The sequence below is a fragment of the Phycodurus eques genome, chromosome 15 (assembly GCF_024500275.1).
Source record: "Phycodurus eques isolate BA_2022a chromosome 15, UOR_Pequ_1.1, whole genome shotgun sequence".
In the NCBI taxonomy this organism is placed as follows: Eukaryota; Metazoa; Chordata; class Actinopteri; order Syngnathiformes; family Syngnathidae; genus Phycodurus; species Phycodurus eques.
Genome location: NC_084539.1, coordinates 20494590 through 20522428, shown reverse-complemented (window position 1 = coordinate 20522428; position 27839 = coordinate 20494590). Strand labels below are relative to the sequence as shown.

At 43.2% G+C, this 27839-nt stretch overlaps 2 protein-coding genes and 1 long non-coding RNA gene across 6 annotated transcripts in view; 1 reads left to right on the top strand and 2 right to left on the bottom strand.

Moving 5' to 3' along the window:
- The window catches only part of LOC133413364 (uncharacterized), a 5271-nt gene extending 3426 nt beyond the window's left edge, over positions 1-1845 (bottom strand). Inside the window, exon 1 of the long non-coding RNA XR_009769867.1 lies at positions 637-1845. This is a non-coding gene — a long non-coding RNA (uncharacterized LOC133413364). The remainder of the gene's footprint in view (positions 1-636) is intronic.
- jmy (junction mediating and regulatory protein, p53 cofactor) lies at positions 1001-17959 on the top strand. Its single transcript, XM_061697635.1, has 10 exons — positions 1001-2331; positions 8888-9061; positions 11702-11852; positions 11941-12110; positions 12575-12740; positions 13460-13659; positions 13868-13936; positions 13998-14090; positions 14425-14878; positions 15220-17959. Exons 1-10 carry the CDS (start codon positions 1603-1605, stop codon positions 15528-15530), a joined length of 2517 nt encoding a protein of 838 aa, XP_061553619.1. The 5' UTR covers positions 1001-1602; the 3' UTR covers positions 15531-17959.
- On the bottom strand, positions 12697-27839 carry LOC133413363 (homer protein homolog 1-like). Of its 4 annotated transcripts, none has more exons than XR_009769865.1 (11): positions 27749-27839; positions 25185-25341; positions 24042-24173; positions 23814-23906; positions 22854-22907; positions 22437-22579; positions 21135-21294; positions 20819-20929; positions 20665-20745; positions 18613-19281; positions 12697-13126 (listed from the first exon to the last, which is right to left on the bottom strand). XR_009769865.1 is itself a non-coding variant. In XM_061697638.1 (10 exons), the coding sequence occupies exons 1-10, from the start codon at positions 27751-27753 to the stop codon at positions 19093-19095; spliced, it is 1125 nt and encodes a 374-aa protein (XP_061553622.1). In that variant the 5' UTR covers positions 27754-27839; the 3' UTR covers positions 18001-19092. The 4 variants fall into 4 exon arrangements, 2 of the variants coding, with proteins under 2 accessions (XP_061553622.1, XP_061553623.1); XR_009769866.1 differs by lacking the exon at positions 12697-13126 and having other exon boundaries at positions 17998-18700; positions 18944-19281; XM_061697638.1 differs by lacking the exon at positions 12697-13126 and having other exon boundaries at positions 18001-19281.

Below are 27839 nucleotides of genomic sequence, written 5' to 3'. Positions count from 1 at the left end.
TACTATTTCTGGTGCCTTGGCTGACTGGTTACAATAACTATTACCTTGACTGGGTGGGTGCTTTTTCTTGTATCTTAGAAAACAAAACAAAAAACAAATTCAACTTCGGTTTAGTTCAAAAGTTGCTTTTGGGTGCTGGATAATTTTATGTAGCTGTTACGATATTGTGAGTCAAATTATTTAATAATTATGATATTTGAATATGTTGATTGAAGACTCTAAATTGCCCGTAGGTGTGAATGTGTGCGCGAATGGTTGCAATTCGCTAGCGACCAGTTCGGGGTGTACCCCGCCTCTCCAGCACGCCCGCGACCCTTGTGAGGATAAAGCGGTACAGACAATGGATGGAGGGATGATATTTGAATGTACGCATTTAAATATTTGTATTGATTTTTAAGTCAAGTTTTTCTTGTCATTCATACCATAGTGTATATCCCCACCAAAGCAAACGCATCATGTAGTATGAAAATAGGCCTATACTGTATATCCGAGGTTACACAAATTATATTGCAATGTGTCAATCGATGCAAGTAAAGGAAATCGAAACGTTTCCCAGCCACCTCGTGTTACACAAAGCACCTTGTTTTTCTTGTTTCCGCCAATCGGGTTGCAGTATGAAAGAATGGCTTTGTTTACCATTTATTTCGAACCTCTTGGCTCGCCGTAGAATGTCCTGAGCTCGTAAGCCCCGCCCTCTCCGGCCCGCAGTCACGTCGGCGTGATGGCGTCATGGGTATTCCCACGTGCAGATGTTTATGCTCCTCGTGTGCGTCTCGGCCAACCAGACAACAAAAGAGATACAAATGGACACGTTTCCTTCAATAAAATATGTATGCATTGAATCGATAATTCAAGAGACATAACGTGGAACGAGATGACACATTCGAGGATTGTTTCATATGGCCTCTTTTCTTAGCTGAAGCCAATTTGTTCGAAAGTAAATGGGGAATGTACTATTTTCCTTGTGGTTCCTGAATGCGGCAGCCCTCCTCCGGATTTAACATGCACGCGCTCGCCTTGGAAACAAAACGTCTGACCGGATACCATTCTAGTACCTTAGCTTATCAGGTACCGCTTGTCGCACCTTTACCTAGTTCTAGTACCTTACCGACAAGGTACTAATTTCCGTCGACTAATCAGGCACCACTAGCGATATATATATATATATATATATATATATATGTACGCTTTTCTGGGCGGGACCCTAAACGCAGCAGCCCTCCCCTGTTTGTCGTGCACGCGCTCGGCTTGTAAACACAAGCTCACACGTGACGGTGCTGAGCCGATACATCGTCGTCGTCGTCGCGGACAACAACAAAAAGAAAAAGAAGGAGAAAAAACAAAAAGATTCGGAGGAAGCCAGCGGGCCGAGCGGTGTCATGACAGCCGACTGGATGCGCCTTGTTCGGACCTGCCTTCGTCCCGGGCCGCCGCTAGCTCGCGTGTCCGGCGGACCGAGCCGAGAGCCTTTGTTTCGGCCGATTGTTTCGTGCTAATCGGCTCGCTACAGTGTTTCTAATTGCACTTCTCCAGCTAGTTAGCATTAGCACTTAGCTTCGACAGCCTCCTACTGCTCCCCATCGCGGTGACCCCGGCTTCGCCATGGAGGACAACTTGGAGTCCGGCTGGGTGTCCGTCCGGCCCAAAGCGTTCGACGAGAAGGAGCGGCACAAATTCGCTTTCATCGTGGCCTGGAACGACATCGAGGGAAGGTTGGCCATAACCTGTCACAACCGGACCGTGCAGAAGCGGACCACCTACCTCGACCCGCTCCTCGACTGGAGCCCGGTCGCCGACGACGGGCAGCCCGGCGTGGCGTCAAAGCAAGACGGCGGTCGCCTGGCGAAAGTTCCGCCGAAGGGAAAAGTTGAGAGTTGGGATTTAGTGTCGTCCAAGGTGGCCGACGCGGAGCCCGCGGAGCCCGCGGAGGCGCCGCTCTCCCCGGCGGGGGACACGGAGCCAGGCGGCCGCCAGGACTTCAGCTGGGCCGGCCTCTTCTCGTTCCACGAGCTTCGGGCGGCTCACCTCCAGCTGTGCGCCGTCAACGCCGAGCTGGAGCCCTGCCTGCCGGCCTTCCCGGAAGAGCCGTCCGGCGTGTGGTCGTTGCTCTTCGGCGCCTCGGCCGCGCCGTCGGAGCGCGAGACGGAGGCGCTGTGCTACCAGCTGCAGGTGTACCTGGGCCACGCGCTGGACACCTGCGGCTGGAAAATCTTCTCGCGGGTGCTGTTCACCGACAGCGACGACACCGACGAGTACTACGAGAGTCTGAGCGAGCTGCGGAGGAAAGGCTACGACGACGGCCTGGACAGAGCCAAGAGGCGCCTGCAGGAGGTCAGAGCACAACCTCCATTCCTACATACATCACTTTTCATTCCACCACCTTGACTCATCAGGTACTAATTCATAGTACCTAGACTGACTGGGTACTATTGGACAAACCGGGTATTATTTCTAGTACCTTGTTTGACAAGAGTACTACTTTCTACGACCAGACAGTCTAGGTACTAACAAATCGTATCTGATAAGCCCAGGTACTAAAAAGCAGTACCCTGTTAATTACTCCCCTGGCATACCGACTGCAATATCTTGTACTTTGATCGGCTGGGTACTATTTGTAATTCCAAGTTCTGGCATCTTGTACCTCGACTGAGTGGGTACTATTTTTAGTTCATCGGCCGACGACTAGTTCTCATTTGTGGAGCAGATTTGTTGCGACTCGACAGTCTCGACTTTGCTGGAGCGCTTCCTGCCCTTAGTCTCCCCTCGGATAAAAGTGGTCTCCTTGCCATTGTGTAGTGTTTTGAAGTGACAAGACACGTATTCATCTTTGACGCATATTTTGGGAGGGTGTGAGCGATCCCCACAGCGTTGTGCACTTTTTCCAATTGTTCCAAAATCTCCTCCTCTTCCTTTATCCCATCATTCCATCCTCCCCCGAGCGCAGTCACCTCCCATCTGTTGCCACGCTCCTGTAACCCGACCGGGCTGCCGTTGCAAGGGTGTTACCGGAGACAAAAGACGACAATTAGAGCTCGAGTTACAGCGGCTGCTGACGTATGCAAGCGGCAGCAACGGAACGACTCCCTCGCGATTCGACTCTTCCTGGCAAGAGTTGCCGATGTTCTTGCCGAGGAAATACACCCCGTTGTGGTATTCAGATGGGAGTAGTTTGGGGAGCTTGTTTGTGTCGCTAGCGCAGCCTTCCACCCGCATACACCGTCAAAAAAAGTCGACAGCTCATTTCACTCATTCACCGTCAGCAGCGTTCCCCATATTGGGAGCCGTTCCAGATCATTTTGACTCCCGTATTATTGTGTGCTGTGACAGTTCTGCCAAAAGAAAGACTAGATCTCTTCCTTCATCAGAAAATAGCAATTTGTTTCTAGCTTTTTCTGTTCTGTAGTTTTGAGATGTGGAACATGGGTTGGTTTCGACAAAAACACTTGTTTTTCTGACCGATAAGCGGAGAAAACAAAGTTTTTGTGAAAAGAAACATGTCGAGCGGGACAGTGACTAGACTAGACTTTACACCGATTTTATCGGCCTGATCGGTTATCAATTAGCATTAATTAGCATCTTATAATTAGTAATTAGCATTCTATGCTGATCATTGATCGGCTCCGCAAAAGACATTGAGTTCGCGTCGCCATCGTGCACAGTATATTTGAATCCAAAAGCTAGTTTATTGTTAGCCTTGTCGCGTGTCTTTTGACGTAGTACTGTACATATCTGATGGCCAATAAAGTTATTTAAGAAAAACAAAAGGTCAGAGACAGCCAACACGTAATGCCCGGTTCAGACTACAAGACAAATTTGCTCTTTCACGATTGCACTATATGTCAGACTACTGCAATAAAATCTTGTATTCCGATACCACCGCATCCCATTTTTTACGATCATCGGGCTTTATCTTGTCAACTCAAATGCGACCGGATACACTCGTTACCGTGGCGACGACAAGAAGAGTGGATCGCGCCGACTGTATTAAAAGGACAAAATGGGGGAAAAGGTGTTGGTGGTCACCGGAGCGCAGGACAGGGGAGGACGTTTGTTTCAGGCTTGCTTGAGGAGTGTTCGCGTACTTTTAATACGATACGGCTCGCAAGCAGGCAACAAAAACGTTATGTAGCCTAGCAAGCTAGTGGTAGTACGAACGGTTGGAGGTAAACACGCCGCCGTTCTGTCGAATCATGCTGTAAAGTTTCGATGTGGGTGAAGTCATTAAATTACAATACATTTAATTACAGTAAGTTAGCACCCATTATTTCTGTCACGTTGCAATGTTGGTTTGACCTGACTTATTAGAATGATCGGTTATCGTTTTTTTAAACTCGCTGATCGGCCCCAAAACTGCTGATTGTGTAAAGCCTGGTCTTGACGTGTCTCTTCGTCGATGGCAGTAAATGTCTTTTTTTTTTTTTTTTTTTTTGGTAACAAGTTAGCTTGTAGAGCGGAAACATATTTTTATTTTGCTGTAATCTTTAGAAAAACTTCATCTTTTAGATAAAAGCAATATTTTGGAAGGGAACTATCATTTTCTAGCTTACTATATTTTTTTTACATTAGTTTTTCTTGATTAGAAGCGGAACTAACTTTTATTGTAGTGTACTTTTTACACATTTCATTGCTCATGTTTGTAGTAAGTACAAATTTATTGGAGTACCATTTTTATTTAGACAAACAGTTTTGCTGTAATTTAAATAAAATCTAGTTAAAAGTACATTTTTACATCCAAACTATTGTTTTTATTTTTCTGTGGGGAAAAAAACTTACATTGTCAAAATAAATTAAGTTATATTTTAGTATGGAATTAAGTTTTTTTTATTTTTTTACTGTAATTACTAAATTATTATTAAAGGAAGCGCATTTCTTTTAAATTCTTTAAAAAAAAATTTAAGTTTTTATTTTGCTCTGCATTTAAGAAAACGTCAATTGTTAAAAAGTTAAAAGTTCAATTTTGGAGCAGTCCCTTGTTTAAAATTCGTTTTAATGGGTTCTTGTTTTTGTTTTTATTTTGCTTCGAATTTAGAAAAACATAATAGTTAAAAGCTACATTATAGAGTGGAAATAAGTTATTTTTATTTTACTGTAATTCAAAACTACATTTTACTGTTAAAAGTTGAATTTCATACAGCGAGTGCCTTTTATTTATTGAAAAAAAAAATTATTTTTCATTAATTATTTTTGAAATAAGCGTGTAAAAATGTTTCTGGTAAATACATTTGAAAGAGAAATTTTATTTCGTGAAAAAAAATCTCACAGGACAGTCGATGTATAATTATTATGTCATGTTATTATACTCCGACTTTTGTGACTTTGTGAATCATGGTGTTGATTTCTATTGAAGGATATCGCGGATATAAAAGGGTTTCATTTCCTCTTCTTGTTGTTGTTGTAACTAAGACCTGCCCATTGACTCAAGCACCTGCCGAAATAACGAATATATCTGCTAAAATAAGCACTAAGAGGGTGTTACTTGCACTTCCTTCTGCTAAAATAAGCACTAAGAGGGTGTTACTTGCACTTCCTTATGATGTCATAGACAGAATGAGTTATTTTCCGATAGCGCTCCACCCTTCCCATTAACAAATATTTGGAGAAGTGTGCCAGCGAGTCCGGCGTCAATAAACTTTGGCGTCGGCTTCCGATCTCAGCGACGCCACTTGAAATCTCCGACGCGTTTGTTCGCGGTGATCACCGCGTGACAGGCAGACGCTTGACGGGCGTCAGGCGAGACTCAGACCAGATATTGATTGCTGAGCTCGAGGCCGACGGCGGAGCTTGCGGCGAGCAAGTCTGCGTCGCAAATAGCAAGGAGACTAAATTAATTGTATGTGATGTTTAACTAAAAAAAAAAGCGCGTTACGTTCTTTTAAAACAAATTTGTCTGCGTTTATTAAAAACTAAATTGTCTTTGATGGTTACAAAAACATCTACTTCAGGGTTATTAAGGACTTAATTGTCCGTTTACAAAAACGCGTATGTTAAGTTCGCCGAAGACTTGTCTGTTTACGAAAACACTTGCGTTAGGGTCATTGAAGGTCTTTAACAAATTGTACGTTGGGTTCACGAAGAACTAAATTGTCTTTGGTGTTTACGAAAGCACGTTAGGTTTATTAAATGCTAAATTGTATTTGTTTACAAAAAAGGTGGATGCTAGGTTGAACAAGCACTGAATTGTCTTTGATTTTTGCATAAATGCATTAGGTTAATTGAAAAGTAAATTCTTTGGTGTTTACAAAAATATGCACATCCGAATTAGGAAATTGCCTCCGATTTTTACAACAATTTGTAAGTTCAGAAGTCATTGAAGACTTCATTGATTCTTTATTGACAAAAGCACGAGCCTCAGCGTATTTGAAGACTAAATTGTACTCAGTGTTTTCAAATATGTTAGTTGAAAACTAAATTGCCTTTATTTACGAAAATGTGTTTGCTTAATTGAACCCTAATCTGTCTTTTATGTTTATGAAAACACATTTGTTTAAATATTTGTCTGTTTTCCAAAAATGGATATATTAGGTTTAGTGAGCACTAAATTGTCTTTGATTCTTATGAAAATATGTTAGGGTCATTGAAAACTAAAGTGTATTTGATGTTTATTAAAAAAATAATACATTAGGGTAATTGAGGACTAAATTCTCTTTGGCGTCGACAAAAAGTTCAACTTTTGGGTTCGGAAATTGTCTTAAATATTGACAACGGTAACTACTACTTGGGGTTTACTAAAACTAAATTGTCTTTGATGATCTTAACGTACATGCGTTCATAAAAATCAAAGACTTAAATTGTCTTTTATTTTATTATTATTATTATTTTTTTAAACAAACATGTCCATTCTCTGCCTTGTTGAGCAAGGAAACTTCCAGTTTGTGGCTCGGGGGCGGAAACGTTAGTACCTCCGTCAATTCTGCCTAGCAACAAGCAGCAAACCCGCCCGGTGACACATTGTCTTCAGGCTCAGCTGTTTCGTCAACCAGAGCCGACCTGGCAAACGGGCCGTGTTTTTTCCGGAGAGCAGAAAAAAAGCGCTCTGGCGGGACGGAGCGGCCGCTCCGGTTCTGAGCAAACTGGTAGAGTGGCTCGTTGATGACTGGTTTGCTGCTGCTGCTGGCGTAACGTGGTCCTGTAATTACACGCAGAGCCCTCGCTGCTAAATTTGGCACGTGAGAGCTCCTTGGAAGCCCGGAACGCACACAAAATGGGCCGAGGCTTGGACTCCATTTTGTTTTTCTTGGCTTCCGCCCATTGGACAAGTTAATAAAAAGGGAAAATGTACAGTGCCATGAAAAGGTACTGGCCCCCTTCTCAAATTCTTATATTTGTGCATCGTTTCCCCACTCCATCTTTAAAATCATCAAACAAATGTAAATATAACCCAAGTGAATTTGAAATTATGTTTTTAAATGCTGAAAAAAATAACTATTCTAAGTTACCTGGCCCTGTGTGGAAAACGTCATGGCCCGCTTGTTAAATTATGACTGAATTGTGGCTAATCACACATTTTGGCTAATTTTCACTGATCACTGAATTAGCGGGGTCTACTTAGGAAATAGTTGTCGGATAGCGACGTTTGCTTTCGACACAAAGCGAGAGTCCTCATCCCGTCTGTCCAGCATTCCCTTTACACACACGGCGAGTGGTTGCCATGGTGACGGCGCAGGCCCGTAAACAGTAGGATCAGTGTTACCTCGCCTGAATGCTTCACTGTTTGAGGCCCTCGGCCCGGCCTGCTGCTCATGAAAGCGCCTCTCTTCCATGTTTATAATATATGCCCTTTTTTAATTTAAAAAAAAAAAAAAAAAAAAAAGTACTTTATGATTACAACTATAACACGCACAAACTGGCTGAATTTGAAAAGTCCCTCCAATCTCGATCGTAAATCCAACCCTCCCTAATCTGGGATTAAAGGGAATCTGTGGCCAAAGCTCTTAGTGCAGATCAACACTGTAGTGTAGTAGTAGTAACGTCAATAGATGCCTCGCTGGAAATAGACAAGTCTTCGTTTTGTACAGTATTTGTTGTCATTTAACACGCCGCTTGCTCAGATCGCAAAAAAAAAAAAAAAAAAGTCTAAAATTGAACGTTAAACCAAAATCTGATGGAATAGTAAAAATGTTTGTGATAAAAAAGAATTAAAAACAAACTTGAAACTAAAAAGAACAGTTCAAACAACATCCTGGGAAAATAAAAATTAATTTAAATGGCTTAAAGATATCTTTTAACCATTTTTTAAAAATATGAAACATGACTTGTTTTTCTTCTTTTAAAGTAAAAAAAGTAAAACAAAACAACGTGGAATATATATTTTTGAATCTTAAACATGAACAATTTCATTTTTAAATTATGGTAACTACGGTTTAAAAAAAAGCAAGTATAAAATTTACCTTTTTACTCTAAAATGAACAATTAAATATAAAAGGTATGGATGGAAAAAAATTCTATCAAATGTTACTTTTAACAAAAACAATTATTTCATTAAAAAGGCTAAGATGTTATTGTATAGTTTAAACAAAAACATCATACAAAAATATTCTGTCAAAATGAAAAAAAGTTGTTTTAACTAACACTGAAAATAAGTAATACAGAATTACAGGAAAATAATTACAAAAAAAAGTTTTCAATCTTGAAAATTCATTTTCTTTTAATTATGGAAATGTAAAAAGTCTGAAATGTAAACTTTTTATTCAGAAATGAAACATTTGTTGTAAAATACTTAAAAATAAATAAAATTACTTCCTCTATAAAATGTAACTTCGAAGGGAGGGGAAAAAAAAAAAAAAAAAAAAAAGAACAATTTGCGGAGAGGAATTTCGGAAGATATCAGTTGAGTCACCTACAATCTTATTGAAGCGGCATTTCTTAAGATGTTGCGTTTCGCCGGCAGGTGCTGGACAAGCACCGGGGCCTGGACAGCATGGTGGAGCTGCTGCAGGTCTACGGCGAGGAGGACGAGGCGTACGGCCAGATGCTGGAGGCCGCCACGCAGCTCTACCACTACCTGCTGCAGCCTTTCAGGGACATGAGGGAGCTGGCTATGCTCAGACGCCAGCAGATTAAGGTGAAACACACACACACACACACATATCCGGATCCCAGGGCCATCTGTTTTAGGGCTTAGTCGGAGCTACGACTAACTAGTCTGTCCATGAGTAAAACCTCAAAGCAAAACTACCCACGTAGTTTTTGTTGTTGTTGTTGTTGTTTTACACAGTTGCAACCGGATGTCACCTGCAGTTTCATTGTTAAGATTATGGCCATATAAAGACAATGAAATTAAATTTAACTAAAAAAAAAAAAAGGAAAAAAAACATTTTCGGGTACCGTTTTAACATTTTAACATTTTTAACTTTTTTTTTTTTTTTTTTTAAACCTGGTCCATCTGTCACTTTTAAAATGTAGCCTGGACAAGTGACAACAACAGAGGCAAAAGGCACGTCACGCCATAAATTAGACATGACCACGGGAGATCCTGTGACTCGTCTGTCGTGGGCTTGGTTGTCACAGCGACGGGTATAGTCTCTTCCAGGGTTTTTCCTGGCTCAAATTGAGGCAGGTTGTACGATTCTGACCATGTGCCATTCACGGGCTCCTAACGTGCCTTGGATCGCTTAATGAACATTAATAGATTTTTCCTTAATCGTACAGGAATGCTCTTCGATAAGAATCTATATATAACAAGAGGGCACGTGCGTACAGTTAAACAAGTTAATGGACTTAAACTTGGCTAAATGTAGCCCTGTTAATTGGTAGACAGAACATTGTACCATGTGAGGTGGGAGTATTACTTTTGTCCACTTGGGGACGCCAACCTCACGTTCGCACACCTGGCCTGGTGAGTGACATGGGTGTCAGTGAATGAGAGTTTAGAGTTGGCTGGCTGTTAACTAGCTAACCCGTTAGCTAGTCTGTCTATTGAGTGACTCGGAACGTAATGTTTTAGCATTCTTCATGTTCCAAGTTTAAAAAGAAGTGAATTGTAACACAATTAAACTTCAACTTTGACAACAAATCATAACACACTTACTTCTTCTCTTTTGGAATAAGCGTGATGAACAAAACCAAGGAAAAAGTAAAGCGCTCTTGGAATGACTCCTCGAGTAAACCTGCTGTTTTTCAAATTTTGGATGGCTGCTTATCTCAGCCTTTTGGACGGAGTCAACTCAGCAAAAATAACCAAGCCCACGTCTCCTTGCGCTAGATAAGCGAGACGCCATGTTGGTGATAGCGGGGGTGTTCTAGCGCGGGAACAAGCAGTCTTACTTTTCCTCGCTAGCTGCTTAAAAGCCAAAGTGCGATGGCTGTGGGAGGGGAAAAAATGTGGACGTAAAAAGCTAGGTGTTATTTTTAGCAATGCGAGTGGCTTCTTCCTGTTTGCTAACGGCAGAATGCTCAAAGCTAGGATGTGAAGATGTCCAGCGCCCGCGTCTGATGAATGAGTTCCTGGCCCAACCTCTGGCGCAAATAGCCAAAATCTGCAAGTAACTGACACCGCCCTAAAAGGGTTTTTAATTGCCTATAGATGCCACAAGATGGCAGCTAAGCCCTTTTTTCTATCAAAGTTCCAGATAAATACTGCACAACACAGAATTAACTCGTTCACTGCCAGCCTTCCCAGTTAACATGGATATGTGACTTCTAAAGCCGTCAATGGCAGTGAATCTGTTAAGTAAAAACACTTTATTATGAGATATTGCGCAGTGAGTTGGCACGTTAACATGCGAGGAAGGGAATGGGACTCATTTAGCCCAAGAAGCCTCGCTAACATGATAACCAGCGAGTTCTTGTAACGTGGCCAAAGGTGCGTGGACACTTAATGGCTGGGACCTGGCTAAAGACTGCTAGCTACGCCGCGGGGGAGGGGGGGCGGGGGGGGGGGGGGCTCTGCTTTGCGTTTCGCTGCGAGGATTAAGGTTTTGTTTTTTTACTTGTCTCTTTGTTTGTGTGTCCACTTATGTGAAGCGTTTTTGGGTGTCGAGTAAGCACGATATAGGTTTTATTATTATTGCATTGTTACAGAGTAGATTTTAGTAAAATGAGCAAAAGTTGTTTTGAATAATGTCACTGTCATTCCCTTTTTCTATAAGCAAAGAGGGTAAGATTGAAATAAAATCTAAAAGTGGATTATTAATTTTTTAAAAATCTGCGATTTGAAGGCCATGTCGCCCAGCCCACATCACAGCTACAGCTTTGTGTTCTCGTAGTTTAGAAGTTGTACACGTTTCTGGTCAATGATGTAATCTCCGCTACCATGTCTCCCCCCTCCTAGCTTGTTCCTAACGCCACGCTACTTTTGTGCCTCACATGCACACGCACTCACTGGCTACGCCAGACTTGCACACACCGACACATCTGCTTTACATTTAGGCACTGGCCGGGAGTTCATCTGTGGACATTTTCTTCTTGTAACGCGTGTCAGTCGAGGGGGAGGGGGATGGTGGTCTATGGGAAGACGTTTGAGCATGTATTCTTTATCCTTGAGGTCCATGTACAGGCATGCTCTATTTCCTCACTAGGAGGACATTTTTGGCATACTAGTAGGACAACTACATGTTACTAGTGAGGCAAAACTGTACTCATTGACAGCTGCCTGCTGTTTTTACAGTCCACACATGCAACTTCTGCCTCACATTTGGCGCCATCTGCTGTCCGCTGTGTACATTACACGTGGCTGACTCCTACCTGGCCAATTTCCCCTCAGATCGCGTTGGAGACGGAGCGCCTGGGCCCTCGCCGTGTGGACGGCCTGAGGAGGGAGGACGAGGAGAGGCAGAAGAAAGCGCATGCCGCCGTCCTCGCCATCCAGGACCTGACCGTCAAGTTTTTCGAAACCACCAACCGGGCGCAGAAAGGTAAAACCACTTTGGGGAACGGTGTGTCCCGCTGTGAACCACTGCTGTACTTGCACTTTAAAACGTTTCTCACGTGTGCGCATTTCAGCACTGTACGAGCGTATGCGCGCCGACCAGAGGCGACTGGGCAAGTCGGCGTGGGCAGCGGCAGTGGAGCGCATGGAGCGGCTGCAATACTCCGTCTCCAAAGAAACGCTGCAGCTGATGCGGGCCAAGGAAATCTCCCTCGAGCAGAGGAAGCACGGCCTTAAGGAGGAGGTACAGTATCTGTGTGTGTGTCTAGTTGTGTCACACCAAAACACGCAGAATTACTGGGTTGAAATACAAATACAAAGCCCCATTTTTCAGCTCAACACATGCATTGTACAGTGAACCCCGCTACATCTCGCTTTTTTAATCAGCAAGTCTTTTACGGGCTTTACAATCGGTATCAGACTCACTTGCGCTACGAACGAGTTGGCGCTAAGTTTAATAGACTCGCTGATACGGCGGGAAAAAAATGAATCCCGAATCATCATGTTCTCATTCGAATCAAAAGGAATCAAAGAATAACATGACATGGCTGACAAGCGTTGAAATGCTGCCTAGCATTTCCCCCGGAATAAACCAGGTTAACTGTAAATATTCAAATTCAGAACCGCTACCCATTGAAGAAGGTTATTGTGAAAGGGTCTGATATATAATGGCAGGAGCCTCACCAGTGTTCTTTTCCGCCCACACAGATGCGAAGCCTGCAGGGTGGCGAGGACGCCATGCTGCACCTGGACCAGCTGGAGGCGCTGTACTATGAACTTCAGCTGCAGCTGTACGACATCCAGGCCGAGGTGTTGCGCTGCGAAGAGCTGCTGCTCACCGCGCAACTGCAGAGTCTACGCAGACAGATCACAGGTGAGACGACGACTCGTCGCCGCCTCGAAGCATCGGATCCTCCCTCCTGTGTCGACCCAATCCTTATGTCCAAGCGTTTCTGTCAAGTAAAAACTGATTGTCTTTGCGTCTGTGTTGGCTAAATTCCGGGGTCCTTGTATCCTTATGCAAAATGTGTCCTTGCGTCTATGCCCCCAGAATCTTTGCATCCTCGCACCTGTGTCGACGTCACCTGTATGTCCGAGCATTTCTGTCAGCTAAAATCAACGGTCCAAATTTCTGCCTTCGCATCCATCTTGAAGGAATCCTTGTGTCCTTCGTCTATGCGGTTGCATGCTTGCGTCTCTGTTCTTCGAATCAATACACGCTTGCACCTGTGCCGATGTAATCCTTGCGTCCAAGCGTTTCTGTCAACAAACCAAGTTGTCCAGTTATGTCTTTGAATCCATGTCAACAATTTCTGTCAACTAAAACTAATTGCCTTTATGTTTTGGCCAAATTTGTCTTTGCGTCCAATGTCTAAGTATTCCTCGCATCCTTATTTTCATGGACACTAAACGCTTGCAGTGTCCACGGGACCCTTGTATCCTTGCGCCTGGCTAAATTTGTCTTTGCGATCATGTGTCACGATTCCTTTGTCCACTAAACGCTTGCGTTCTTGCGCTTGTCTCCACTGAATCCTCGGGTCCAAAACTCTGCACTTGTCAAAAATAGGACAGACCTTTTTGTTTTCCCTCCAGAGAGGCAGGATGAGGTGGTGTACTACGATGCCTTCGAGAGCCCCGACGCCATGAAGGGGGCGGAGGACCCGGCCGGCCCCCCGCCTCTGCCGCCACTACGGGACGAGGAAGAACTGGGCGTCCTGCGGCAGAGGACTCGGCAGCTGGAAGCCCGCAGGGGACGCATCAACACCAAGAAAGTCTACCTCAAAAACAAGAAGGTGACCTGGCCACTAATTATGGTTAATTGGCGTTAGTATTAAGAGGGTGTTCTTTGGAAAATTTCTCCCTGGACCCAAAAATAAGAGAAATAAAGATGATTCTGATTCTGAAAAGGTTTTATTATTATTACATTGTAATAATAATATAAAAATAAAAAAATATTATTACACTGGCTTTATCGAAATGGTTTTATTCCTCCCGGAACAGGAAATTTGTGTCTCCAATCACAAGCAGAAGATTGCAGAGCGTCAGGGCGTCCTCACCTCATCCCTGCAGGTACGAGTGACAGACCTGAGCTTCCTGATGAACATGTGATGGTTGGTGCTTTGCGCTGCAGGTGCGGGAAACAGAGGAAGAGGAAGCAGAGCGAAATGCACGAGTGAGCCTGGAGAGGCAAAGAACTCTGGACCGACTTCGCAGCCTCAATCAGGTAAAGAGTTTCCATTGCTTGTGTTTGTACCCGTCCGTGTACACGGAACCCTCGTGTCGTTGCATCCGAATGTCTGCACCTTTGTCAACTTGAAAAATATTCTACACGTCATCCATCTCTACCCGTTTCGACTTGTCCCCCCTGCCCTTGTGTCAAAGGCTCACTTGTGTTCTTGCGCCTGTGTCAAATCCTTTGAGTTCTTACATCTGTGTTAAATGCTTTGTCTCCCTGCGCCAAATCATTTCTTGTGTTGCTTGGGCATGTGTTAAATGCTTCGTGTTCTTGCGCCTGTGTCAAAATGCTTCCTTGAGCTTTTGCTCCTGTGTCCACTCAGCGTTATCCGGGTCACGTGACCCTGAAGTCCAGTCGTCTCAGGCTGGTTCAGACGCGGCGGCGAACGGGTCAGCCTCCCTGCACACAGGCGGCCGGCGTCCAGACCGACTACGTCATCTCGGACATGCCGAAACTCTCAGTGCCTCCTCCGGGAGATGCCTACGAGTCCTTACCCGCCACCCAGCTGCACAACCTGGACTCGTCTTCGCCGTTCCTCTCCCTGCCGACGTCCGTTCTCACCCTGGAAGGAGCCCCTCCACCGCCGCCACCTCCTCTCCCCCCTCCTCCACCGCCCGTATCCGTTGAGCCACGCCTGGAGTTGCCGCGCGAGTCGGTGCCCGCCTCGCTCCCCCTGGCTCCGTTCTCGCCACGCTTCTTCGACAGCAGCCAGCTGTTGACGGCCAGGAAGAAGCTGAGGAAGACGTCGGCTGAGGACGCCACCCAGTGGAGGAGAGGTGAGAGACGCCATCAACTCATCCCTCCATTCACTCATCCATAGCACGGTTGCTTTCATCGTGTTGTAGTCATACCTTGACTTCTGAATTCACTTTTGTTATGTGATCGAGCTCGTAATGGGTGAACTGAAAGGCTATGAATACGATCAAACCTCCCTCAAACCTCACATTATTCTTTGTTTCTACACGTTTATATTCTACGTTTTGGGATAAATATAATTGTTATTACACTACAAATATTCCCAGACTGTTGAAAATGTGGTAATGTGTTAAATAACGGCTGTGGTTGGAAGCTGTCGAACCAGTTTTAGAAGCTGCGAAACCCATTTTTGTTTCCACAGCGAGTTCCCCGATGGACGAGGTCCTGGCGTCCCTGAAGCGCGGCAGCTTCCACCTGCGCAAAGCCGAACTGCGCGTTCTGGGCCCCGACCCGGACGACGACGGCGAGAATATCCTGGCGCAGATTCGGCAGGGCGTGCGTCTCCGGCAGGTGCGCGCCCCGCCCGAGCGCCCGGGCCGCACCGACCGCTTCGCACACTCGGCCGACGCCCTGACGCGCAGCATCCACGAGGCCCTGCGCAGGATCAAGGAGGCGTCACCCGAGTCAGAGTCAGAGGACGAGGGCCTGCCCTGCGCCGACTGGGAGAACTAAAACGCTGTGCCAGCCGTGCGGCATTTTTAGTGCAATTTGAACAAAAACTAACTTTTTTTTGTATTCCAAGTGGGTTTTGTACAAGTGGACCACTACACGCATTTGCCACTTGTGTACTTTGATGTTTACCATCCTGTACCATTGTACTGTTCCTCTAAAGAGGTCCACATGGAAATGCACATCACACATGTAGGGCCTGACCGATTAATAATACAATATTAGCCCTTTTTTAACAGCCAACGTCCCACTCCCACATTACAGCAAGACAAAGAGTCATGAAGTATTTGAAAAAATAAGATCAGCCAAAAAAAGTCCTATTTGTCCTCTCTTTTGTAAAGTTAAATACTAAAGGACAAAGTATTGTAAAAGTCAAATGTTGTGCCTGTAATTCATATCTTTATTGTTGTACGCGTTAAAGGACGCTGCAAAAAGAACTTTTATTCCTTATATATTTTTATAATTAATCGGTTATCGGAATGTTAATTCTGCCAAATACCGGAATCGGCCTAAAAATATATATATTGGCATCGGTTGGGCCCTACTCCTAAGTATTCCCAGGTTTTTGTTTGTTTGTTCTTTAAATGTTTTTTTTTATTCCACCATCTTATACTAGCAAATTCCAAATGTTTATTTCTGATTCTAGCTTTTGTCTTGTGTGAGCTAAATGGCAACTGGGAGTGCAGTGTTCAGAGAGGCAGAGCGCGCTCCATTTGCTCTGAATTTACCAACGAGCACGTTGGCAATTGGCAGGGATATGCCAGTGTCTAAGTTCTGCCTGTGAACATCTCGTCCTGCCAGACGCTCCGGCCGCTCTGTCTGTCTCCGGCACTCTCAGTGTGAGACGCTCTGAATAACCATACGGCACACTCCAACAACACTCGGTGTTTCCGAATGTTCCGGAGTGTAGAGAGCGCGTTTGGAGTGATTTTCCGGACGTATCCTATGTGTGAGTCTTGGGACTCAGTTACCTGCCATTTTTAAAGGAACAATAAAGTTCTGGAGTTGTTTTCTTGGCCATTGCAAGGCAAACAATACATGAGATTGGAAGCTCTGTGATTTGTGGGGCCATTAAAAGTAACAAATATGTGACTTTGGAGCTCAGTTATCAGCCATTTTCAATGTTTTGCAAGTTCTGGAGGTATATTTCATTGGGCGTTTTAAAGCAACAATACGTGAGTTCTAGAGGTCAGTTTGGCAGCCATTTAAAGCAACTATTCAAGTTCTGGGACTTGCCATTTTAAAGCAATGGTTCTGGAGCTCATTTTAATCAGCTCTTTTAAAACAAGGATACACAAGTTTTGGCGCTCAGTTTTATCGTCTGTTTAAAGTCAGGACACAAAATTGCTGGAGTTGAGTTTTATCAGCCATTTAAAGCAAGAATATGCAAGATCTGCAGCTCATTTTAATCAGCCTTTTCAAAAAAAGTTTCGGAGCTCATATATTATTATATTGCAATTATATTATCGCAACAATATGCAGGTTTTGAGGCTAATTTGATCAGCCATCTTAAAAAAAAAAAAAAAAAAAAACAATCGCAAGTTCGGTTGTTGAGTTTTATTGTACGTTTAAAGCAACATTATGTGGAGTCGTGGAGCTCAGTTTAACACGGCTGCTCCCCAACACACTGCCTTTACGCCGATTCCGATGTTTTGTTTCCATAGATATTTCTAACCCACACTATTTTTCCAGGTGTTTTTCTTTTTTATATATTTTACACGTGTTGTGTGTGTGATTTGACTGTTTTTCAACATCCATCCCATCGTGTCTGAAATGTGTCAAATGTACCATTTCCAACCGTGGAGCGACACGCTAGCTAGCATCCACAGGAATAGTTAGCAGAAGGTTAGCATCACAGCGCTAACAACAGACATGTTGAATCCAGACGGAGAAAGTAAAGGCTTCTTTATACTTGCGCTGACATCACTGCGGCTATCCCGCAGTTTGACTAAAACGGACCAATCATGAGAGATGATCTCCGTAGAAATTCTACGCGCAGCAACAGTTTGTGCCGTGTGGGCGTCTAGCTACACAGAAGGGCCGCACAGGCCAATTCGTTGGTCACGTGATTCAATGCGGGCGTTGTCGACCGCGGGAGTATAAAGAGGCCTTAAGACTTCTTCCCGACTATTTGTTTTCCCTGAGAGATACTAGCGTGCCGCTACGCTTTTTTATTTTTAATAGTGATAGTCTGCTTTTGTGATGACTTTTATTTTGAAGTTTGACAGAGTTTGTACTCGGACCTCACAGCAGACGTGCAATAATAATGATTATGATGAAAATAAGCCACGTGTCAACGTACACGTCCCGAAAATATATATCTGCATGTCTCCGTGTATTCAAATATTTATTGATGGTTCAGATTTTAAAAAGATTTGTGTTTTTTTTTTTATGTTCTCCTGACATTCTTCCTTTTTGCTTTTCTTTGAAAATAAACACCCCCCAAAAAAGCTGAGTCTGAGTCATTAATAATGACAAAATGGCAATAAACAGTTTCTTTAGTTCATCACTCATAACACTACGCTAATTTCATATTGTTCCCCAAATGACACTTATTGAAATTCTTTTTTCTTGAGAATATACAACTGTTATGTTACCATTATGCTGTTTTTTTTTTAAATATACAATTGTATTCTTGTAAAGTTATATTTTTCCCCAAAAAAATACTGGACACATCTCATCATAAGATTACATAAATAAATTCTCATAACTGTTTTCTCTTTATTTTAAATTGAGGAAAAAAAATGCATACATCTCTTTTCATTTGATTGACGTTTTACTAGAAACTCCCAAACAATAATTTGTCACCGTCAACCTTTCAACTCAAATACTTTTGACGACAAGCCCTTAAAGTCACGACGCCTTTCTCTGACGTTTTTTCATTTTTTGGCAACTAATCAACAACTGAACAAAAGGCAAATTCAGCAAAACGGATTCTATACAGAAAAAAAAACATTTGGCAAAAAAAAAAAAAATACAAAAAGCTTTAGTTAATTGATAAATAGTTACAAAATATTGCCAGTTATTAAATAATTATTTTTCAAATTGACTCAAAAGTTTCACCACAAATGTGAAAGCAAAGTACCTGAAAGTGACGACGCTCGGGCTAAACACTCGGCCGCGTCTTCTTCTTTGTATTGCTGCTTGGCGGCTCGCCATCGCCTCCCCGAGTCCTACGAGAGAACAGCGTACCGTTGTCAAGTCCTCGCACCATTGGTTCATTTGGCTGATGATGTCATTTGAAAAATAGGGAAAAAAATGCGGGAGAGCCCACCCCCCATTAGTTTGATGACTGAATAAACAAGAAAAAGAAAAAAAATTCCAGTGTGACGGCCGGAAAGGCATCATCATGATCCCGGCCTTTCACGTGGCTGTGTAAACGATCCAAGTGGGCGTGGCAAAAAGTGAGCGAGTACCATAAATGCGTAGAAAGTGTGTAAACATCTCGAGACGTTCCAGTCCCGTGCCGTGGCGACGTGACGGCGGCAGTGAAAAGTGGCGCCGCGGGCCGCATTCCAGGTGCAGCCGAAGCTCATCCGCCGGCGCACCGTCGGGGGCCGCATCATTAGCTGCACTCGAGCAGCTTGGCGAGAGCGTCCCGCAGCTCGGTCAGCTCAAAGATCTTGCCGTCCAGTAGCTGCAGCAGCGAGCGCAGACTCTGGCGGAAGACCTCGCGTTCCCTCCGGTTGGCGTCCACGTGCTTCTCCAGCTCGCCTAGCTGCAACTCCAGCGCTTCGTTTCGACGCTCCACATCCTGGGAAAGAAAAAAAATGGGGGGGAGAGAGGAAAAAAAAAATAAAAATAAAATAAAAAAAAAAAACACTTTTGCTCAACTTTTTGGATAGAGCACAGTTGAAATCAGGACTCTTTCACACGAAGATTCTGCACATTTGCCATATCCTAGTAGCTCTGTAATTTATTCACCCGTTTAATTTATGTTACAAAGTATACGGAAAGTCGACCATTTTGGTAACAACCTGTACAGGAAGGTGGACATTTTGATTAGGAAATGAACAGGAAGCCAACCTTTTTGGTTACAACCTGAACAGAAGTCAGCCATTTTGATTGGAAAATAAAGAGGAAGTCAAACTATTTTGTTACAATCTTCGTGGATTCTCGGTAGTCATTGCAGGCTCGGTCAAGCGACAGCTTGTATCTAAAAAAAACTCAAGTTCGGTCAGTTGTAAACTGAGGTACAACTGTTTATCATATACATTTTTCTCACTGAAATAAATTGAACTGCCATTAATCTGTTCCAGCCGACCCAAAAAAAAAAACAAAAAAAATGGTATACATTTTAATAAAGAAAAATAGTTTTGGTCTACTGCAGCTCCTTGCGAGTGTTCTCATTTTGTATTTGGGCGTACGACTGTTTGTTCCGATCAATAAACAGCTGAAAGCACATTGGCGATCTTACCCACCTGCGAGGGCTTTCCAGTACCTTACTGCTCCATTTTTATTTTTATGCCATATCACTTAGCCATTAAAGGGACATCCTCTGACAGCAAGCCGCCTCAATGATGGCACATGGCGGCTCACTATCAGAAGATTTTCCTGCGTGGCTAGCGCTCTTGTATAGTTGTTAAAATTCTGTTTTATGTCAGTTAGTCCCCTAATACCATAAAGAGTTGTAATAATGTGATTGTTAATCGAGCTTATGCGTGTTTATCCGCCCTCCGCAGCTTTTCTTGTCAACTATTTGTTTTCATTATTTTGAACCAGGAGCGAACGTGTTATCCGGGCGCATGACCTCTTTAGCTTTCAGTAAATTGTGCAAGCCAGCTGACGTGCCAATGGCCACGAGTGAGGTGGAAAATACCTCTCTAAAGCTCCAGTGTCAAAATTAACACTAGGGTGCATTAGACCCTCAATATTTACACACAATATAGAAGTAGATGAATTATAATATTTTAAATGTAAACCTAAATATGTTGTAAACTTGATGTAAATCACAAGATTTGAAACTAATTGATATCTTTTCTAAAACACATCTACTCATTTAGCTTATTTTACTGTGAAGGAATTTTCTAACTTTTACTGTACCTATGTATAATACACCTATTGACTTCTGAATATTTTTTTTGAGGAAAAAATTGCACATTATACACAAGAAATTATGGTACATTCTGACACTCACCTGTAGCTTATGGATGAGCAAGTCTCTTTGGGACTGAAACTGGTTGGCACTCTGCACCTCTGCTTTGAGACACTCCAACTCCTGACGAGAAAGACAAGGGTGGTGTAGCCGAGGTTAAAGGTCTGGAGTTGAGGCATGAGTGCGGTGCACATACATCCTCCTTGGCCTTCAATGCCGCCTCCAGCTCTTCGATGGTGCGGTTGAGCTCCGTTTTCTCAGATTTCACCGCCATGGTTTGGCCACTCACACACTCCAGCTCCGTCACCTTCGACACCATTTGAAAAGTAAAAAAAAAAAAACAAGAACGTATGACAAAAATGTGGAAATTGTACTAGTGGGCCATTAGCCCAGGGGCTCGTAAGTGTTTGGAAATTTTATCCAGGGATCCCCTCATAATCCCAATTACAATTAAACATAACCACCATGTGTATCCCAAAATGAGGATTTGAAAATGTGCCGATTTTCCCTACCCGTTTGTGTAGCCGCTCCGCCTCCTCCTGGTAGGCGGTCAGCTGCTGTTTCCACTGCTTGACGTTGGCCGTGGACTCCAGCAGCGCCGCCGTTAGCTTAGCGTTGTTGCCCTTGAGCGCCGCCAGCTCCGCCTCCAAGTGCTTCCCAATGCTGGAGGAACTACAACCATTCGGGAAGAGACCACAGCGCCATTAGCCCCGTTAAATGGACAGTCGCCATGTTATCATCAAGGGCTGGGTGATTATTCGCTTTTTACCAATTAATTGATTTTAGAATTTGAGTATACAGTGAATCCCTGCTTATACATGGTTTACGGTTCACAGATTTACCTATTATCGATTTTTTTCCTGCGGGACCTATCCTCAGCAATACCCAGCAGAGCGTTCCCCCAAGAATAGCGGGGTAACACTAGATAGATAAGATACAGAGAACTCCACATATTTGCGGTTTGGGATTCCCAAATTCACTTTTTTTTTTTTTTTTAACCTATAGGTCCATCCAGGGATTACCTATCCTGTGTTATTTGCTGAAAATCTTGGCTATTTGCTGTTTTTGCACTCAGGCAGAAACAAAGTGTTACTTTCGCACTAGCTGGTTGAATCTTGGTGTTGTTGTTTGGTTTAATTCACTGACAGTGTATATTCAACTGCATATGAGCGCTGCTGTTTTGTTGGCGGTCCTTCACTGCACCTTGTGAACAGTCAAAACTGAAACCAAAAGTAAGTTTCTGCTTCTGTCGCGATGCAGCTACGAATTGCCTGTGCAGTCTACTTTGCCGTTAGAATTTTCCTGTAAATGCACATTTAATATTGTGTGTCAATGCCAAAAGGTGAGTTTGAGTCAATACAATTTATGTAAAGTTGACGCGCATATTTATTTGCCAGTGTGTGATGTCTCATCGGTTTGAGCTAACGTGTTATGCTAGCTAATACAATTGATGAACCTCGTGAAGGTGGTTTATGTTGAATAATTTAGAAGATGAATACAGTAATTTATGTAACATGAGTTCATGACTGTGTACATGCTAGAAGGATGGTGTTGATGCTTTATGATCCGCTCCGTTTTAAGTACTTTGCCACTATCGTGTGGCATCTTTACACAATTACAAACACCTTTTGGTTGGCGTCAGATAGTTGCAGATTTTCACTATTCCTGGCAGGCCTCAGTCCCTGTGCCACGCAAATAGTTTGGGGTTAATGGACTGTTAATTTGGTGCTGATCCGAACAAGTTGAGTGAAAGTGATATTGGTCCTTGCGTTGGTCAGGTGTGAACACAGCTGTTGAGGTTGACGCGGCGTCACCTGTGCGAGAAGGGAAGTGCATTGTGGGAGGGCTCAGCTCGGGGCTCTGCAGGCTGAGGTGTGTCCGCTGCCACTCTATTGTCTTCGGTGCCATTCACACTCTCCGGCGTCAGTGGTGACTGCAGAGGACAGCTGGTGGACTCCTGAACAAGACACATGTAAGCGTTTTTTTTTAATATCTACTGTCCATATAAATAAAATGCTGTGCTGCTCCTTTAAGTGATGACACTTCTGTATCTTCTACCATGGATACACAGCCTCAAGCAGAGCACAAAGGTTTGTCAGAGGGAACGTGACGATGAATATCAAAGTGCGACGATATCGGTTGCCAAATAGGAAGGGATTGCGGAGGGTTCAGGGAGCTCGTTGTACGAGTGAGGAGAAGGGGTCACCATGGGGGGTTCATGTTACGTTTACCTTATTGAACGCGGGTTTGTTGGAGGGCAACATGTTCCTTCTGACAGCGCTGCCCTGCAGAGTTGTCGGGCAGAACAGAGGGAGTTACACCAGTCCAAGTCAAAGGCTAGCTTAGCTGTAAGCTTGGCCGTTAGCTCAATCGTCACGCAGTTTGCACAGCAAAGTAATGACTAAATAAATGACTTTAATGAACAGGTGGGCGATTAATCGGTTTTATCGATTAATTCGAGTTTATTGCTTACAATGTTTTTCGGGGGGGATACTTTTTGTATTTTAGCGGCTTACGTGGTTCAAAGCGCATCCTCGCTGAAGTGACATGGCTGCTAACAGAGAGGAGCTAGTTCACAAAAGCAGAGTCAGTGTAGCGAGTCGCTAAATCGTCACATTGGCTACACTGTGACGATTTAGTGACTTTTTCGACCACTCAAGCAACTTTTTTTTTTTTACGCAACCAGCAACTTGAATTCCTGCTAAGAAACAGATAATATGTTGTCCATATGACAAGAAAGAAGCCTGGTGTAGTCAATCGTTCTGAACATTACCAAAAACATGGCAATAGGACTGAAACGATTAATCGAATAACTTGAACAATTTGACGACAAAAAAAGCCAAAGTAAGATTTCTGCCTTGATTGATGCTAAATTTAGTCGAAAAAAATCCTCCAAAGAAAATACTTTTAGGTTGAAAAAGCAATGATTTATTAACACGTTGAAATTTTTTAACACGAGGTATGTGCTTCAAGCCGCAAATATTTTGCAGAGTTCGCCTTTCCTCGGCTGTCCATCCCTACAAAAGACCTTGAGGAGAGCTGGAAGGGGGTGGAGTTACGTTTTAACAGACTATAGAGCAGCTGAAACATGGAGTTTGACAGCTTATTAAGTTAAATTGTTGAACCTTTTAAAATGTTAATGTAATCGTATTGGACTAAATAAGGCGCGAAGCTCATTGACTCGTGTGTACCTGCGAGGGTGTGCTGCTGAGCTCCATCTTCTCTTGTGACTTCTCCTTGGCGAGTCGTGCCGCCTCCTTGAACTCTGCAAACTTTTCCGCAAACTGAAAAAACACAAAAAAACAGATGAGACATAAACTGAACCCGGTGAGCGGTACACTAAACAACTCTAACGGTTAAAAAAAAATAAAATAAAATAAAAAATAAAAAATGAAAACAAAATGATAATAATTCAAGACCTTGCTCAGGTGGCTCTCGGACGAGAAGCCCAGCCCGTAGACGGTGTTGGCGCGGCTGTCGGCCCACTGGCCAAACTTCTGGGAGGTCTTGGTGAAGGTCATGTTGGGGGTGATGGTGCTGTTGATGACAGCCTGGCAGAAAAATCGACACGTTCAGCTTCATGCTAAGGCTGCGACACAGCGCTACAAGTTTTGACCCCCACGGGATGTTTGATATTAGATTAATTTGATTTTATTTCTCTGGGCAATCTTTTTGTAGCTTTCATAGTTTTAAAGCACATCCCTGCTGATGTGCACGGCCTGCACTAACAACATGGCTGTGTCAGAGAGGAGCTAGTTTACAAAAGCACAGTCAGTGTTTCCCACCTAGTGACTTTATTTTATTTTAACTTTTTTTTTAAGCAAAAATCTAAATAAAAAAATTTGACTTAATAAATGTAAAAGATTTTAGTTCAAGGCCGTATTGTCTAATCTACTTGTAAATGTGTTATTTTTAGCTATGCTACGTTTCTTTAACACTTCCAACAATCCTTACTGTCGTACAAAATAAAATACATTTCTGCTTGTCACCTTTATTTATAGCCTCACCAAAAAACAACCCCTATAAAGTTTTGTATTGTTAGCATTAGCCTGCTAACTCCTTCACAATGTCAACATGACATTAGAAAACTATTTCTTGGCTCCCTGAGGATGATGCCATTTTGATTCTGGCAGACGTGAAAATAAATCTGCTTTTATCCAGATTCCCCCCCCAAAATAAAAAAATAAAACTACCCACGAATAGGTTTCTGTATTGTTAGCATCATCCTGCAAACTCCTAACTCTTGTGTTACCATGACTCATTAAAATAAAGATCGTGATGGACAAACACTGCACATCTTAAAAGTAAAATTGTAATTTGCTGTCAGAATTATGATAAAAATACCAATGTGCTTGCTAAAAATGATGTTTTTCCTTTATATCTGTGTAGATTTCAGTCATGGTAATCCGCAAAGGTTAAATTGACGCAACTGGACTCTTCATGTTTTTTGAGTTGTTGTGTTTTATTTTTTGTTTTTTTTGCTTTCCTAAAATGTTCAACTATGACTTAAGAAACTACGCTACGAGGTTAACGATGTGCGTGTATATTTAGCGAGTGCACACCTTGGATCCGTCCAAGCTGATGATGCGGTAGACGTTCCTGGTGCTGTCGAAGAAATAAGAGACAGTGACGGCGTGTTTACTGGTGGGAAGCCAGTTCTTCTTGGTGGTAGGGTCAATCTGGAAGATGTGCGCCCGCGTGCTGAAGATGGGCTGCTCACTGCACGGGAAGAGACAGAGGCCAGTTTTGATCTGCAGTGGTTGAACAAATCCACCTGGCTCAGCCAGACTAAGGAAGGCGTGCTTTGTAAAATGTGCCGGATGCATAGTGGCCCCGCCGTCAACTAACGACAGATACTGGATACTTTTAAGTGTCATAAAATGACGGCGAGCCACAAGTCAGCTATTGGAGCTATTTGAGTCGAGTTTTTAGGGCAAGTGATGTCGTTTGAAACGTCACGGTAATTTTGACACGTCGACTTGGAGAACCCCTCGGAAATTCGGCCCGTACGAGCTTATTGGTGGGTATTTTTAACTGAAATCTGTCAGCCAAATGGAGAAAGGGTTCCCAAGTAGCAGGCGAAATGAAGGGGTAGAGGGTATGTGTTGAAAAAATAAAATAAAATATCAAACGATACTGTTTTACTCAATTTGAAGGTGTTTTTGGACTAGATTTTAGATTGACTTTATTTATCACAAAAAACGTTCCCGAAAAAGACAATTTTTTTTATGACACAAAAACCCAATTTTTTCGGAAACCCATCATCCTATTTTTGAAATTCTTGGTGCGCTGTACTCGGGTTGAAGTGGCAATTCCAACCAGAATCTGCATTTTTATAGACTGTCAATTTTGGAAAATCTTGTCACATTGCTAGTTCTTCTACTATTATGTGACAAGCGGTGCATCAGATGATGTCATGTTTCCAGCACAGCCCGGATCCAAATGTGACCTTGTGTTTTGCACGTGGCCATTGTTCAAGCGTAATCCCTTTTCCCCCCTAATGAAAAGCACCAACGTGTTCAGGAATCCACTGGATGGTTGTGATGAGTGCTGGGGACGGGTGGGCCGAGCCAAATGTTGTTGGAAAGGGGTTCCTGGCAACACCGGTTGAAGGTCTGTTGTGGCGAGAGACACTTTTGAAAAAAGATGTTCCCGGTCACACCGTCACCATTGTTAAAACCTTCCCGTGTTGCACAGTGATTCCGAGTGAATGATTCCATAAATAAAAGATTGACATGTCCGCACATGATGGGCTCTACACCAGCGTAATTCTAAATAATCTGACTGCAAAACACGCGGCTGTTTTGGCAGCCGTAAACCGGCATTACTTACTTAGATGCTGCGTCGCCATAGCAACAGGCCACGTGACTGCTACTCTCGCTCTCTCTCTCTGTCTCTCTCTCTCTCGCTCTCATATTTCTTAAGGTTTTTGTAATAGTTGCATACCCCTTCCTATTGTAACAACTAGCACGTTCAATTTAGGTGAATATAGTATTTTTTTTTCAAGTGGTAGCCTTATGAAAATAAAGCTGTACCCCGGGGGGGGGGGGGGGGGGAAAGGCACTTTTGTTTTTTAGGGGGGAAATTTCAAAATCCTGCAAGAATTAAGTCACATATTTTGTATAAAACAGTTGCATTCTTACAAGAATTAAGTTCAACAACAAAATCTTGTAGATTTGAGATAAAAGGTTACAAAATTTAAAAAAAAGAAAATTTGGAGGATTAAAATTTATCTTTTCAATAAAAATAGCTACAATAATAGTTGTTGTTCCCATAGTGCAGAGAATATATGCCTGCGAGTATTGTTAGATGCTCTGTTTGTGTCGTTGCTCCGTGTGTAAATTTATGCTTATTTCTGTTAGGCTGTCTATGGTATTTCCCATTGTATGTTAACATTAATCGAGCAGACCTGCATTAAGCAAAATTATATGGTTTGGTTGAAATTTTTTCTGTTGAAATATCCAATGTTTGATTCCCTTTTGCGTCAGTTTTACAGTAAACTTCGACTGGGAGTGATAAAAATGCTTGCAGCAACCACGCTTGACCTTTTTTGGGATGAGAACTGTGCAAGAGAGTAAGAACGGGTGCCCAAAATTATTTTACAAGGTGTGTTTTAATAGGCTTGAGCCTGTTTTAATAGGTTTCTATGCATTTAAAGCATGTGGGAGAAGCAAACCTATTAAAAACTGTTTTAAATGTTCTCTCTATCTCGGATTTCCACCTATTGCGGGTGGGTTGGGACCCAGCGATAAACGGGGGTTCACAGTATTAGCCAGACAAATAAATTGCTGACTTTTATGACAGCACACAAACAACCCTAACAATGCGTTTCTATCCACAACCTTAACACTCACCCTGTCTTGCAGACTTGACACATGACAAAATGTGTCAGTCTGCGAGTGGATTTATTGACAGCTGCTGTCCTCACGAGCTGCTTTAATCTCCTGCGAGCGTTTATTAGTGAGCAAGCAGTGGCTAGCCAGCTAGGCTAGTAAAAGCTGTCCTTGTGGTGTGCGTTTAAAAGCTTGACAGTGACGCGCAGGAATGTGCGGAGGTGCGCAAAAACAAACGCCACTCCCGCTTTAGCATTAGCGCCGCACGGCGAATAACAACAAATAAAACGTACCCCATGGTTGCTGGTTTAGTCTAAGTGGTCCCAAAGACGCTCCCCTCCTCCCAGTCGCCGCCGCTGGTCTTCTCGCCTCTCTTCTCGTTCT